Here is a 16,538-nt window from a genome sequence, read left to right as displayed (position 1 = left end):
TCTTGAGTGGATGGACCTGAAGGCAGGGACTAGGGGAGCAAAGTCCCTCCCACTGTAAAAGATCAGGTTCGTGACCACCTGAGGAAACTGAACGTACAGAAGCCTATGGGATCTGACAAGATGCATCCCAGAGTCCTGAGGGAATTGACTGATGTAGTTGCCAAGCCACTCTCCATGATATTTGAAAAGTCATGGCAGTCAGGTGAAGACCCTGGTGACTGGAAAAAAAGGGAACATTGCACCCATTTTTAAAAAGGGTGAAAAGGAGGACCCTGGGAACTACCGACCTGTCAGCCTCACCTCTGTGCCTGGGAAGATCATGGAACAGATCCTCCTGGAGGCTATGCTAAGGCACATGGAGGACAGGGAGGTGATTCGAGACAGCCAGCGTGGCTCCACCAAGGGCAAGTCCTGCCTGACCAACCTAGTGGCCTTCTATGCTGGAGTGACTACATCAGTGGACAAGGGAAGAGCAATAGATATCATCTCTCTGGACTTCTGTAAGGCCCTTTGACACCGTCTCCCCCAACATCCTTCTCTGTAAGTTGGAGAGATATGGATTTCATGGGTAGACTGTTCGGTGGATGAGGAACTGGCTGGATGGTTGTATCCAGAGGGTAGTAGTCAACGGCTCAATGTCCGGATGGACATCAGTGACAAGTGGTGTCCCTCAGGGATCTGTACTGGGACCAGTACTGTTTAATATCTTCATCAACAACATAGTGGGATCGAGTGCACGCTCAGCAAATTTGTGGATGACACCAAGCTGAGTGGTGCAGTTGACACACCTGAGGGACAGGACGGCATCCAGAGGGACCTGGACAAGATTGAGAAGTGGGCCCCTGTGAACCTCATGAGGTTCAACAAGGCCAAGTTCAGGGTCCTGCACCTGGGTTGGGGTAACCCCCAGTATCAATACAGACTGGGGGATGAAGGAGTCGAGAGAAGCCCTGCTGAGGACTTGGGGGTACTGGTGGATGAAAAGCTGGACATGAGCTGACAATGTGCACTCACAGCCCAGAAAGCCAACCACATCCTGGGCTGCATCAAAAGAAGCATTGCCAGCAGGTTGAGGGAAGTGATTCTACCCCTCTACTCAGCTCTCGTGAGACCCCACCTGGAGTACTCTGTCCAGCTCGTGTCCTCAGTACAGGAAAGACATGGACCAGTTGGAGTGGGTCCAGAGGATGGTCACAAAAATTATCAGAGGGTAGAACACCTCTCCTATGAGAAAATATTTAGAGAGTTAGGGTTGTTCAGCCTAGAGAAGAGAAGGCTCTGAGGACACCTTATTGGGGCCTTTCAGCACTTAAAGGGGGCTTATAAGAAAGATGTGGGACAGACTTTTTAGCAGGGCCTGTAGCGATAGGACAAGGGGTAATGGTTTTAAGCTAAAAGAGGATAGATTAAGACTAGGTATAAGGAAGACATTTTTTACAATAAGGGTGATGAAACACTGGAACAGGTTGCCCATTGAGGTTGTATATGTCCCATCCCTGGAAACATTCAAGGTCAGGTTGGATGGGGCTCTGAGCAACCTGATATAGTTGAAGATGTCCCTGCTCATTGCAGAGAGGTTGGACTAGACGTCCCTTCCAACCCAAACCATTCTATGATTCTATGACTCTTCTGTTAACCTTACTTTTCAGTAGAATGACTAGAATGTTTCTTTGGACTTAAATAAAAAAATCATTGCTGTAAGGAGCTGCTTGTACTCTCTCAGTTTTAAATATTCTCCTTTATCCTGGTCCACAAGGATAGAAACTGTGCTCTGAGACAGCAAAATCACTCCTGAATCAGAACAAAGATAGAAATTCATGTTCATCTTTTAAGTTTGACACAACTAACTTCTGTGCCAGACAGTATGAAGGTAGTAGTTGTAATGTTTCTTACTACTGCTGTATCTTTTTCTGTTCCAAGAACTAAATATATTTGAAATAAACTATGAAATTGTAATGCCGATGCATTTCTTTAGTAGAAATTCAGTAGTTAACCTGTAACAATATCTACCAATGAGAAAATGTCAGTATTGAGCAAACTGAACACTAAAAAGGCAGATGTTTAAGACCAATGTTATAAGAAATATTTGAATATGCAGCATGTATTAGAGGATCTAGAACAGCTTCTTGCAGATCATGTTTTAATGAGAAACATTTTTACTAGGTAGGATTTTTTTGCTTTACTAAATGTAAGACAAAGAGCTTTTCATTAAAAGATTTTTTTTAAAAAAAAATTCCCTTTCAAATGAGAATGTGTACAGTGCTACATTTATGATGTATTTTATATAATTTATAAGCTTTTCTCTAAAAAAAAATCCAATATTTTTCTATTGTAATATTAAGGCTGACAGTCCTACACTCATTTACTTGCCTGATTGTAAGAGAAAATAAATAACCAGGATGTTAAAAAATGTGCAAATATCTATATGCAGTAATTACTGTAGAAGTATCAAATATTGCAGTTGTCGAAACTTTTTTTCATCATTTTAGGTTTGAAAATATTTTGTGATGGATTTTTTTTTCTTCACTATACACCTTATACTACTTGAATTTTCATCTTCAGTACTTTCACTTGTGAATACTGGCTTTAACCTGAAAGTTAGAAAATAATAAAAATCAGCTTATTGCTGAGAGAGGATATTGATTTATTGTCAGCATGCTTATGTTTTGTTTAAAAATGCATGGTTTGGGTATTACTTTAATAGCTGTAATAATTTATTGTATGAACATAATTTCATTAGGACTTTTTTGCTTTTGCCTCTACAGTCCATACAGTGACACTGTTTCTTAATATCTTTGGATGTTTGGCCTGGTTTTACATTGACACTACACGAGGAGTTGATTTTGGATTGAGTATCCTCTGGTTCTTGCTTTTTACCCCTTGTTCTTTTGTCTGCTGGTACAGACCACTTTACGGAGCTTTCAGGTAAGAACTTCAGTTTGACTTAAGACATTTTTAAAAAATGCTACACTTGTTGAAATGCATTAACATTCTAGAATTTGCTTGTTTATCATGATAATCCTTTAATACGATTTCATTAGAAACAAGTAAAATGTTTGCCATTAATTCAGTTGCTTTATCTGAAATGTTGATGGCAACAGTTAGAAATATCTTTAAAAATATTTGCTCCTGGGAGCACAGAAGTTTCGGGGGCACATCTGAAATGCTTGTACACCAACACACGCAGTATGAGAAACAAGCAGGATTAACTGGAAGCACTGATCAGTTCCCAGAGCTATGATATCATTGGTATTAGCAAGACTTGGTGGAATGAGTCCCACAACTGGAGTGCTGGGGTGGAGGGCTACAGGCTGTTCAGGAGGGATAGGCAGGGCAGGTGATGTGGATGAGTCGCACCGGATGTAAGGAAGAGGTTCGATTGTACAGCCCTTACAGTTAGTGATGATGTGGTTGAAAGCCTCTGGGTGAGGATTAGGGGGATGGAAAACAAAGGAGATGTCATAGTGGGTGTCTACTACCTATTGCCCAGCCAGGATGTAAGAACCGATGAGTTATTCTATAGGCAATTAGGAGAAATTTCAGGATCAGTAGCCCTTGTCCTTATGGGAGATTTCAACTTCCCAGACATCAACTGGGAATACTATACTGCTGTGACGAGCAGGTCCTGGAAAGTCCTGAAGTTTGTGGAAGATAACTTCTTGACACAAGTACTCAGGGAGCCAACCAGGAAAGAGATGCCCTCCTAGACTTGCTATTTGTGAATAGAGAAGGACTCGTGGGAGATGTGATGTTAGGTGGCTGTCTTGGCTGCAGTGATCACAAAATGTTTGAGTTTAAAATTTTCAGTGTAATGAGAAAAAAGGTCAGCAGAGTTGCTACCCTGGACTTCAGGAGAGTAAACTTTAAGCTATTCAGGGAGCTACTTAGCAGAGTACCCTGGGAATCTGCTTTTGGGGGCTTAGGAGTCCATGAGTGCTGGTCAGCTTTTAAGAACCACCTTTTAAAAAGCATAGAAGCAGGCAATCCCATTGTGTCACAAGTCAAGCAAGCGGGGCAGAAGACCAGCTTGTTTGAACAGCTGATGGAACTCAAGAGGAAAAAGAAATTGTATGATCTCAGGAAGCAAGGTCAGGCTTTGCAGGAGGATTGCTGAGCTGTGGCTTGCATGTGCAGGGAGAAGACATGAAAGGCCAAAGCTGAACTAGAGTTGAAACTGGCCAGTGTTGTGTCAGTCAACAAGAGGGAGGTGGTGAGGGACCTGCTCCAACACCTAGATACAAACAAGTCTATGGGGCCAGATGGGATCCACCCAAGGGTACTGAGGGAGCTGGCAGAATCACAGAATCTTCTTGGTTGGAAGGGACCTTTGAGATCATCGAGTCCAACCAACAACAAAAAAACCCAAACACCAAAACCAAACCAAAACCAAAACAAACACCCACAACCACACACCACACCCACCCACAAACAGACGCAAACCAACAATCTCAGGCAGAAGTGCTTGCAGAGCCACTTTCCATCATTTACCAGCAGTCCTGGCAAACTGGGGAGGTCCCAGCTGACTGGCGTCTAGCAAATGTGACGCCCATCCACAAGAAGGGTCGGAAGGATGATCTGGGGAACTCCAGGCCTGTCAGTCTGACCTCGGTGCCTGGGAAGGTCATGGAACAGATCATCCTGAGTGCCATTATGCAGAGCATAAAGGACGCCCAGGCGATCAGGCCCAGCCAGCCCAGGTTCATGAGGGGCAGGTCCTGCTTGACAAACCTGATCTCCTTCTATGACAAAGTGACCTGCTTGGTGGATGAGGGAAAGGCTGTGGACATTGTTTACCTGGACTTCAGTAAGGCCTTTGATGCAGTCTCCCACAGTATCCTCCTGGAGAAACTGGCTACCCATGGCTTGGATGGGAGTACTCTCTACTGGGTTAAAAACTGGCTGGAGGCCAGGCCCAGAGAGTGGTGGTGAATGGAGTTAAATCCAGATGGCGGCCGGTCACGAGTGGAGTCCCCCAGGGCTCGGTACTGGGGCTGGTTCTCTTCAACATCTTTATCAGTGATCTGGACAAGGGGATCGAGTGCACCCTCAGTCAGTTTGCAGATGACACCAAGTTGGGTGGGAGTGTCGACCTGCTGGAGGGTAGAAAGGCTTTGCAGAGGGATCTGGACAGGCTGGATCGATGGGCTGAGGCCAATGGGATGAGGTTCAATAAGGCCAAGTGCCGGGTCCTGCCATTGTGTCACACCAATGCCATGCAGCGCTACAGGCTTGGGGCAGAGTGGCTGGAGCTGCCTGGCAGAAAAGGACCTGGGGGTGTTGGTCGACTGTCGGCTGAACATGAGCCAGCAGTGTGCCCAGGTGGCCAAGAAGGCCAACAGTATCTTGGCCTGTGTCAGGAACAGTGTGGTGAGTAGGACTCGAGAGGTGAGCGTCCCCCTGTACTGGGCACTGGTGAGGCCCCACCTCGAGTGCTGTGTCCAGTTTTGGGCCCCTTACCACAAAAAAGACATTGAGGTGCTGGAGCAGGTCCAGAGAAGGGCAACGAAGCTGGTGAGGGGTCTGGAGAGTAAGTCTTATGAGGAGCGGCTGAGGGAGCTGGGGTTGTTCAGCCTGGAGAAAAGGAGGCTGAGGGGAGACCTTATCGCTCTCTACAACTACCTGAAAGGAGGTTGTAGAGAGGCGGGGGTCGGTCTTTTCTCCCAAGTCAGAGGTGATAGGACAAGAGGAAACGGCCTCAAGTTGCACCAGGGGAGGTTCAGGTTGAATATTAGGAAGAATTTTTACACTGAAAGGATTATCAAGCATTGGAATGGGCTGCCCAGAGAAGTGGGCACCCTGGCGACACCTCTGTAGACAGCGAATTACCCTTCCCATCATGATTGGGTTCCCTTTGGAGAGCCTCATATTTGTTTTTTAAAGGTACCTGGGGAGGTGGGGGAGTTCCTGGGGAGACACGCCTGCTTCGTTGGGCAGGAACTTATTCCCACAGCCCCCTATCCTCTAAGTTACCATCTTCAGCCTGGCAGAGAGAGGACAGAGAGTTCTCTGTAGAAGGGACTCTGCCTGCCTGCTTGATTTCTGTTATGGGAGGCAGGGTGCAACTCTGGCAGTCCTTCTCCCTCTCGCATTCCTTGATTTTCCTCAACTTACTTACCTCCTTCCTGAGCTCCATCACTAATCAGAGGAGCTCTTCTACCTGGGCCCATCTCCCACAGACGTGCCCACCAATGCCATCTGACACTGGCATAAGAGCAGGGCACACACCCTGCAGCCCGATGTCTGAGTGGCAGCATGTTCCCACAGGAGCTCCGGCTGGGAAGCTGCTTCAGAAGTGGTGCGTGCAGAGCGCACAGGCGCCATGGTCCTCTGCCATGTGGAAAGGAGAAGATCATACTGGGCACTATTGAAAGGCATTTAAAGAACAATGCAATCATCAGGCACAGTCAACGTGAGTTCACAAATGGAAAGTCCTGTTTAACTAATTTGATGTCCTTCTTGATGTCCCGGTGCTCAATTCTAGGGCCAGTTCTGTTCAATGTTTATATCAATGATCTGGATGCAGGAGTTGAATGCACCATTAGCAAGTTTGCCGATGATACTAAACTGGGAGGTGCTTTTGACTCTCTTGAGGGACAAGATGCCTTGCAGAGGCATCTAAGTAGATTGGAGCATTGGGCAATCATCAGTGGCATTAAATTTAACAAGTCCAAATGCCGGATCCTGCACCTGGGACAGAGTAACACTGGACACAAGTATAAATTGGGAGAAGAGTGGCTGGAGAGCAGCCCTGCAGAAAGGGGGTGCTGGTTGACAGCAGGCTCAATATGAGCCAGCAGTGTGCCCTGACAGCCAAGAGGGCAAACTGCTTCCTGGGGTGCATCAAACGCAGTATAACCAGCTGGTCAAGAGAGGTGATTATCCCACTGTATTCAGCATTGGTGCGGCCTTACCTTAAGTACTGTGTGCAGTTCTGGGCCCCACAATTTAAGAAGGATGTTCAGGTACTTGAATGCATCCAGAGGAGGGCAACAAAGCTGGTGAAAGGGCTGGAAGGAATGTCCTATGAGGAGCGGCTAAGGACTCTGGGGTTGTCTAGTTTGGAGAAAAGGAGGCTGAGGGGTGACCTCATTGCTCTCTGCAGCTTCCTGAGGAGGGGAAGTGGAGAGGGAGGTGCTGATCGGTGCTGGTGAGAACGGTTCAAAGCTGCATCAAGGGAGGTTCAGAGTTGACATTAGGAAGCATTTCTTTACTGAGAGGGTGGTCAAACACTGGAACAGGCTTCCTAGAGAGGTGATCAATGCCTTAATTTATCCATGCTTTAACTTTCGGTCTCTCCCCTCCCCTCCCCTTCCCTTTATAGCTTCTACCATTGGCATAATAGTTGTAGGAAATATTTAACTTTGTACTGGGGTGATAACAATTTTAAGGAAAATTCCCATTAAATCTATCCCTTCACAAGCAGATTAATAGTTAAGGGTGTCTTCAATTTTTGGCTTCCTGAATGAACTTCATAAAACTCTACACTTAAAAAATCTTATATTCTTAATTGACCTGCAGTGTCTGTAATTGAAGTAGAATGAGATTCTTAAGAATGAGTAGACCAGGTATATAGTAATCAAACTCCAGTATTTTTCCTAGCTTTTAGCAATCTGGATTTTTCAGATTTCACAAGCTTGAGGTGTGATATCTTAGTCTTTAAAAATAGAATGCTTAGTTTGCATGCAAAATTGAACTTTTTTGGGGTGAAAATCAGTGTGTAGAGATTCTAAATTCCTGCACTCTTACAGTATTTCTTGGGAATTATTTTTGTTTACATTGAAATGAATCAGGAGTGTCTCAGTTTAAATGTACTAATTTTTGTAGGGAAAGATTGATAGCCATAAGTTGCAGTTGAGCATAACCTTTAGACTAAATGAGATGTTTCTTTTTGCTAACCAAGGAGATACTGCTGTACCCACACATCCTTGAGGAATCATATATGCATTTGCTCATACGCTAAATTCTTGCATCCTTAAGGCTAAAAAATGAGAAGAGTATTTTTCATTTACTAGTTTAACTTTTGTTCATGACTTGGGTTACAATGTGGGTGCAAATTGAGATAAATTAAAAATACAGAGATTTGCCAGTATTTTAAAATGATAGCTTTCATTAACTAATTATAAATCTTACACACCCTCTCTTAGTAGTGTTGTTTTATATGAAATTATTATTCCTGATTTGGTGGAGTTCAGTGTCATGTTATATTTCAGGGTTTAAGATCTAGTAAATCCTTAGCGTTTCTTAGTGAATGTTTATTGTTTGGAAAAGGAAAACTACTACTTGCATATTCAATTTTAAATCGTTTGTTCAGCTGAAAATGAAATAGTTATTGAACTGAACTGGTTGAATAAATAGAAATGAACAAATTCTGTTTTGCAGAAAGAGGTATTACTGGCAAAATCTGGTTCTGTGACTTGAGTGATTTTTACTTCCTTTAGAAATTTGGTAGGAAGCATATCGTACGATCATTAGTTTTGATAGTAATGCGTTGAGGTCTTTGTTGAGATTTTGCCTGTATGTTTATATTTGTGTTTTTGACAGGCTTTTAACACTTTCAACCTTTGTCAGGCTGACATTTTAGTAATTTAAACAGCAACCATATTTTATATATTTTGTTTTTAAACAACAGCTGCTTCAGTATCCTGATCTGCATTATGTTTCAGTAATTCCATATTAGATTTTATTTCCTCTTACAAGTAAAATATTTTCTTCCCATCCTGCCAGCGCTGAGAACTTCAGTCTGAAAGTGGAGCAGACTTCTGTTCTTCATGCATTGTAGCAAAAGTTTTATGTTTAGTCTAAGAGGCCCTGCTGTGTGCTCAACAGAACACTAAGGATCAGTGTATTGCTGCTATTCTCACCTCTGTTAGAGGTGCAAGTGGCAAAATATTATCTTAAAGAAAAAGCAGCAACTCTTATAAATAAACACTCTACAAAACCACAGAATTACTGGTATTTCAAGTCACCATCAATAAATCAAAGCACTTTTCCTCTAGTTAATGCAGAAAAAAAAATTAATTTGGTATTTGTAAAAAGTCGTATATTTCCTGGCTGCTTTAATTTTTCCCCCCCTCTTTCAGGAGTGACAGTTCATTCAGGTTCTTTGTGTTCTTCTTTGTATATATCTGTCAGTTTGCTGTACATGTACTTCAAGCTGCAGGATTTCAAAGATGGGGAAACTGGTGAGTATTCCATTTTCTGTAGCATTGTACTAGTCTGTAAGAAAAATTCACATATTTGATATAGCAACTGCAATACAGTCTGTTTGGTTTTTTTAAAAAAAACCCTTGTGTAACTGGAATTGTTACATTTAACACTCAAAAAAGTGTTTTTGGAGTGCTCTTAACTAGGAAAAGTGTGTGAAACATATCCCAAGAGTGTTAGGTACTTCTGTTATTAGGCTGGTCAAAATTTTATCTTTCATTGTAAGCCACTTTGAACTACTCTTTTATACATTATTTTAGTGGTGTGTGGAGATGTTATTTGTTCTATATTTAGGATAAAGAAATAAGCAAAACTTAGAGAAAATGAGAATAAATTAGGCTGTAATAATATACTGTTTGGATATTATTTTGTATAATTAATCTCTAATTATATTAATATACTTGCTAATTAAATTTATGGCTAAAATTTGAAGAATGAGTCAACGTTGTATTTGGGTGAATATAGTGGTATACCTTTGATATTATTTGAAAAGCTCATTTGTCCGAGTCAGCTCCTCATTAGATTTTTCATTTTCATGCTTAAAAGTATATAAGCTTTTACTTGAAGCTTTTATGTATATATAGCTTTTATTTGAAGCTTCAAGGTCTAATATTTAGATTTTACAAGGAACTATTTACTACTGGGAATCAGTCACCCTTGGAAAAAAAGCCCAACAAACTTGAATTAACAAAAAGCATGGTTGTAGTAGCCAGCTGATAGCATGGAGAGCTATGACTGGCAATAGTGTACCTGGGTAATGGCATTTCTGTATATCAGTGGTTTTCTGCTAACATCCAAATGTACATAAGGCAGATAAAACATCATTGCTTTAGAACTGGAATGTAAGGGAAAAATCCTAGTTTATTATTTTTGCTCTCAAATACAATATTTTGCTTTTTGATAGATACCTTGATTGACATGAACAAAGTAAAAAAGTAATTTTAGAGGGCCAACTGTCCAAGTATGTGGAGTCTGCTTTTAAGGATACTTGGGGAAGGGGTATGAAAAGTAGCCAGATCATCAGAAAATGCTAATTAGAGTTTTGGAGTTCTGTGGTAGAGCCCAGTTGGACACAGGGGATATCAAAGCGATTTGAAACAAGTAGAGGAAAGTTTTAAGGTTGATTGCATTTACAGAAAATTTTTGTTCTTTTCAGTGAAAGAATCTTTTCTGCCTTAATGTTTTATTTTTCTTAAGGCAACCTGCTTTTTGTGGCTTCAAGTTTGATATTGTACTTTTATGTTGGTGTTTCAATTTTGAAGAATGGGGAAATATTCGAATACTGATATAGCAATCTTTTCTCTTAATTAATCTGACACTATCTACTTAAGAAAAAAATTAATTATATTAACCCCAATTGAGAAAGCATCACTGTGGATACAAGTAAACGAGTGTCCTGGTTTGGCATCAGACGGCAACAAAGAACCACGTGGCAGCCTCTCTCTCGGGCTCCCCCCACGGCGTGAGGGGAGAATGGGAAGAAAAAGGCAAAACTCGTGGGTTGGGACAAAGGCAGTTTAACAGAACAAGAAAGGGAACAAGAAACAACAATAACACTGAGAGAGGAACGACGATTATGATAGCACCGCTTGCGGACTGGACCCAGGACGCCCCAGCCCGCTCCCCAGCAGCGACTTCCTGCCCCCTCCCCTGGCCAGCTCCCAGCTACCCCTGGCCATGGCTCACATGGGATGGAATACCTGTGTCCCTGCTAGGTCCTGGGGAGAATTAACCCTATCCCCGCCAGAACCAAGACATTATCCACCCCTTATTCCATACCATTTCATGCCATGCCCAGATCTTACAGTTTCCAATTAAATGTCATCACTTTCCCCTGTCATATATGTATATACATGTACATATATATCCATACAGGTATAATCTCCTTAGTCTGTGGGCCATCACTCTAAAATGTCCGTTGAGTTCATTTAATCCATGACTTCGAGCGCCATCTGTTAGAACAGTCCCTCAGGGCATGCAAGATGATGTGTGTGGGGCTGGACTGTTGCATGCTGTATTTTTGGGGCTTGTGGCTGATGTATCCGGTGCAGCTCATGCCCATGGTCCATGGGTTGAAGATGTCGATCTCAATGAAGTTGCTGGACGCCAGCTGCTGAGGTCAGTTCTGGTCCCTTTGCTGCTGCACTTTACTCGGTTTTTCATCAGAGTCCATCCGTCATTAATTTGGGTGATTCTTACTATAGTGCAACCAATAGCAGTTACAGAAATGAGATGGACAGTGGCAGGGTCATTTAGCAATTAACATCATGCAGTTTCATTCATTGGCTATTCTCACCCAAAATCAGGTCCTGTGTGGTACACATCGAACTTCCCCATCCTTCCACATCACCCACCAATTGCACCCAGGTCCTTGAGCAAAGGCAATCCCACAGACGGGTTTGCCCTTGCCTGAGGCAGGACTAACCCAGACGTTCTTCCCTGACATATTCTTCATGTGCACTATGGGGACTTTATCTCCTTCCACAGTACGTGGAAGTTTTGACTGGGCAGGGCCAGCTCAGTTGGTAGATCCCCTGGTGTTAACTAGCCAGGTGGCCTTTGCCAAATGTGTATCCCAATGTTTTAAAGTCCCACCATCCCTTGCTCTCAGTGCAGTTTTTAACAGTCCATTGTAACGTTCTATCTTCCTAGAGACTGGTGCGTGATAGGGAATGTGATAGACCCATTCAATACCGTGCTCTTTGGCCCAGGTGTCAATGAGGCTGTTCCGGAAATGAGTCCCGTTGTCCGACTCAATTCTCTTTGGGTCACCACAGGACTTGCTTTTCAAGGCCCAGGATGGTGTTCTGGGCGGTGGCATGGGGCACAGGGTTTGTTTCCAGCTTGCTTGATTGCAGCGCATGTCTCTCATTCATGAATAACCTGTGCAATAGTGTCCATGGTCAGATCCACCCCTTGGTCACGAGCCCATCTATATGTGGCCTCTCTTCCTTGATGGCATGAGGAGTCATGGGCCCATCAAGTTATCAATAGTTCACCCTTATGTTGCCAGTCCAGATCCACCTGAGCCACTTGATCGAGCAGCCCGATCCACCTGCTGGTTGTTCTGATGTTCCTCAGTGGCCCGGCTCTTGGGTACATGGGCATCTACGTGACGTACTTTCACAACCAGATTCTCTATCTGGGCAGCAATATCTTGCCACAGTTCAGCAGCCCAGATGGATTTGCCTCTGCGCTGCCAGTTGCTTCCACTGCCGTAACCACCCCCACAGGGCATTTGCCACCATCCATGAATCGGTGTAGAGATAAAGTACCGGCCATTTTTCCCACTCGGCAATGTCTAAAGCCAGCTGAATTGCTTTCACTTCTGCAAACTGGTTCGATTCACCTTGTCCTTCAGTGGCTTCTGCAACTTCTCTTGGAGGACTTCACACAGCAGCCTTCGCCTTTCGATGCTTTCCTGCAATTCAGCAGGACCCATTAGAGAACAGGGCATATTTCGTCTCCTTTTCTGGTAGATTATTATATGGCGTGGCCTCTTCTGCACGTGTCACTTCCTCCTCCGGTGACATTCCTAAATCCTTGCCTTCTGGTCAGTCCATGATCACTTCCAGAATTCCTGGGCAACTGGGGTTTCCCATTCGAGTTCGCTGCGTTATCAGTGCGATCCACTTACTCCATGTAGCATCCCTTGCATGATGTGTGGCAGGGACTCTTTCTTTGAACATCCAGCCCATTATCTCTGGTTCTGCCTCTTCCTCCCGTTCTTGTGATGACCCTGGTTCATCATCATCCCTTACTAAACAAAGTGATTTCTTAGTGTATTTCTTCTTCTGTATAGGGGCAACTGATACGTGCACAGGTTGGATTTCTGGTTCAGTTGCAGTGCCTGCCACTGGGGTTGGAATAGCCGCAGTGCCTGTCGGCCGGGTTTCCCTCTCCTTCTCCTGAGGATGCTGCACAATATTAGGCAGTGTCTGGTAGATGCTGGACAGGGCCCAGCACAGTGTGGTGAGTTTTGCCTCTCTGGAATCAGAGAATCATAGAATGGTTAGAGTTGGAAGTGACCTTAAAGATCATCGAGTTCCAACCCCCCTGCCCTGGGCAGGGACACCTCCCACTAGACCAGGTTGCTCAAAGCCCCATCCAGCCTGGCCTTAAACACCTCCAGGGATGGGGCATCCACAACTTCCCTGGGCAACCTGTTCCAGTGCCTCACCACCCTCACAGTAAAGAATTTCCTCCTAATATCTAATCTAAATCTCCCCTCTTCCAATTTAAAACCATTACCCCTTGTCCTGTCACTACATCTCCTGACAAAGAGCCCCTCTCCAGCTCTCCTGTAGGCTCCCTTCAGATATTGGAAGGCTGCTATGAGGTCTCCCCGGAGCCTTCTCTTCTCCAGGCTGAACAACCCCAGCTCTCTCAGCCTGTCTTCATAGGGGAGGTGCTCCATCCCTCTGATCATCTTCATGGCCCTCCGCTGGACCCGTTCCAACAGGTCCATGTCCTTCCTGTGTTGAGGACTCCAAAGCTGGACACAGTACTCCAGGTGGGGTCTCACGAGAGCAGAGTAGAGGGGTAGAATCACCTCCCGTGACCTGCTGGCCACACTTCTCTTGATGCAGCCCAGGATGCGGTTGGCTTTCTGGGCTGCCAGTGCACACTGCTGCCTCATGTTGAGCTTCCCATCCACCAACACCCCCAAGTCCTTCTCCTCAGGGCTGCTCTCCAGCCATTCTCCATCCAACCTGTATTTGTGCCTGGGATTGCCATGTCCCAGGTGCAGGACCCTGCATTTGGCCTGATTGAACTTCATGAGGTTTGCACTAGCCCACTTCTCAAGCCTGTCCAGGTCCCTCTGGATGGCATCCCTTCCCTCCAGCGTGTCGATCAAGCCACCGAGCTTGGTGTCGTCGGCAAACTTGCTGAGGGTGCACTCTATCCCACTGTCCATGTCACCGACAAAGATGTTAAATAGCACTGGTCCCAGTACCGACCCCTGAGGAACTCCACTCGTCACTGGCCGCCAATTGGACATTGAGCCGTTGACCACAACCCTTTGAGTGCGGCCATCCAGCCAGTTCCTTATCCACCGAGTGGTCCATCCATCGAATCCATGAGTTTCCAATTTTGAGACCAGGATGTCGTGCAGGACAGTGTCAAACACTTTGCATAAGTCCAGGTAGATGATGTCTGTTGCTCTGCCCTTGTCTACCAAATCTGTGGCAGTATTGTAAAAGGCCACCAAATTAGTCAGGCACAATTTGCCCTTGGTGAAGCCATGTTGGCTGTCTCCAATCACCTCCCTATTTTCCATGTGCCTTAGCAGAGATTCCAGGAGGATCTGCTCCATGATTTTGCCAGGCACAGAGGTGAGGCTGACTGGCCTATAGTTCCCTGGGTTTTTTGAATATTGGGGTTATGTTCCCCTTTTTCCAGTCAGTGGGAACTTCACCAGATTGCCACGATTTCTCAAATATGATGGAAAGCGGCTTAGCAACTTTGTCTGCCAGCTCCCTCAGGACCCGTGGATGGATTTCGTCAGGTCCCATGGACTTATGCACCTTCAGGTTCCTTAGATGGTCTCGAACCTGATCTTCTCCTACTGTGGGCAGTTCTTCATTCACAGAGCCCCTGTTTTTGCCTTCAGTGACTTGGGCAGTGTGGTTAGAGCCCTTGCCAGTGAAGACTGAGGCAAAAAAGTCATTCAGTAGCTCAGCCTTATCCATATCCTGGGAGGCCAGGTCTCCCGTTTCCTTCCGGAGAGGGCCCACAACTTCCCTAGTCTTGCCTTTATCCCAACATATCTATAGAAGTTTTTCTTATTGTCTTTGATGTCTCTGGCTAGATTTAGTTCTGCCTGGGCTTTTGCTTGCCTGATCTGGCCCCTGGCCACTCGGACAGTTTCTCTATATTCTGCCCATTCTACCCCTCCCTACTTCCACCCTCTATAGGCCTCCTTTTTGGTCCTGAGCTTCTCCAGCAGTTCCTTGTTCATCCACGCAGGCCTGCTGGCTATTTTGCCTGACTACTTCTTTTTTGGGGTGCACCTCTCCTGAGGTGCTTGGAGGAGGCGATCCTTGAATACCAACCAGCTTTCTTGGGCCCCTCTCCCCTCCAGTTCTTTCTCCCATGCTACCCTGCCAATCAGATCTCTCAGGAGACCAAAGTCTGCTCTTCTGAAGTCCAGGGTAGCAAGCTTGCTGCACACCCTCCTCACTTTCCTATGAATCTTGAATTCTACCATTTCGTGGTCGCTGCAGCTGAGGCTACCCTTGAACTTGACATTCCCCATCAGCCCCTCCTTGTTGGTAAGGACAAGGTCCAGCACAGCTCCTCTCCTTGTTGGCTCCTCAATCATTTGAAGAAGAAAGTTATCATCAATGCATTCCAAGAACTTCCTGGATTTCTTGTGCCCTGCTGTGTTGTCCTTCCAACAGATATCAGGGTGGTTGAAGTCCCCCATGAGGACCAGGGTGTGCGAGTGCGATGCTGCTCCTATCTGTCTATAGAGGGCCTCATCCTCCCTGTCACTCTGATCTGGTGGTCTGTAGCAGACCCCTACTGTAACATCACCTGACCCTGTTCTCCCTTTAATCCTGACCCATAAGCTCTCTGTTGGGTCTTCATCCATCCCCAGGTGGAGCTCCACACACTCCAGCTGGTCATTGACATAGAGGGCAACACCCCCTCCCTGTCTGCCCAGCCTGTCCTTCCTGAAGAGTCTGTATCCCTCCATTCCAACACTCCAGTCATAAGAGCCATCCCACCACGTCTCAGTAATGCCAATAAGATCGTAGCCCTGGAGGCGTGCGTACGTCTCTAACTCCTCTTGCTTGTTCCCCATGCTGCGTGCATTTGTGTAAAGGCCCTTCAGCTGGGTGCCCAATGGGGCTGACTTATTAGCTGGAATGGCTCCATTTCCTTCGTGTTGCTCTTCAGGTGGCCTTCCTTTGTGGTGCTTTATCTGTGTTTCCCGGATTCCTTTTGCCTCAGGAGCCTCGAGGACAGGCCTGATGTTATTACCCCCCTCCCCCTTCACATCTAGTTTAAAGACCTGAATAGCCACCACATTTTCCTTTCAAATATTCTATCATTTTATCAGGGTCCTGTAGTTGTTCGGGGGTGAAGTCCCAAACCATTGGAGGTGAAGAAGCTCTCTAGCTACCTGCCCATTTTCGCCCACATCCCATGCTACCCATGACTGTCCAGCCTCGGGGCAGATCCCTGGGTGATAGTCTTAAATAGTTGTTTGACCTTAAACAAGATGTGGAACACATTCAGGAGACATAACAATAGGACCAGGCTGGTTTCAGCATCCCAAGGATATTCAAAATTCTCAAAAACTGGCATACCCAGCACAAAATAGA

General features: G+C 45.3%; 1 protein-coding gene across 2 annotated transcripts in view; it reads left to right on the top strand.

Annotated features, from left to right (window-relative positions):
* The window catches only part of LOC141476564 (secretory carrier-associated membrane protein 1-like), an 82,569-nt gene that overhangs the window by 60,227 nt on the left and 5,804 nt on the right, over window positions 1-16,538 (top strand). For both annotated transcript variants that reach the window (XM_074165257.1, XM_074165258.1), the window contains 2 exons: window positions 2,766-2,925; window positions 9,081-9,182. In XM_074165257.1, coding sequence (XP_074021358.1) covers window positions 2,766-2,925; window positions 9,081-9,182 — 262 coding nt within the window. The remainder of the gene's footprint in view (window positions 1-2,765; window positions 2,926-9,080; window positions 9,183-16,538) is intronic.

The sequence above is a fragment of the Numenius arquata genome, chromosome W (genome assembly GCF_964106895.1).
Source record: "Numenius arquata chromosome W, bNumArq3.hap1.1, whole genome shotgun sequence".
NCBI lineage: Eukaryota > Metazoa > Chordata > Aves > Charadriiformes > Scolopacidae > Numenius > Numenius arquata.
Note: the sequence above shows the minus strand (reverse complement) of the source record. Positions and strands in the feature narration are given on the sequence as shown.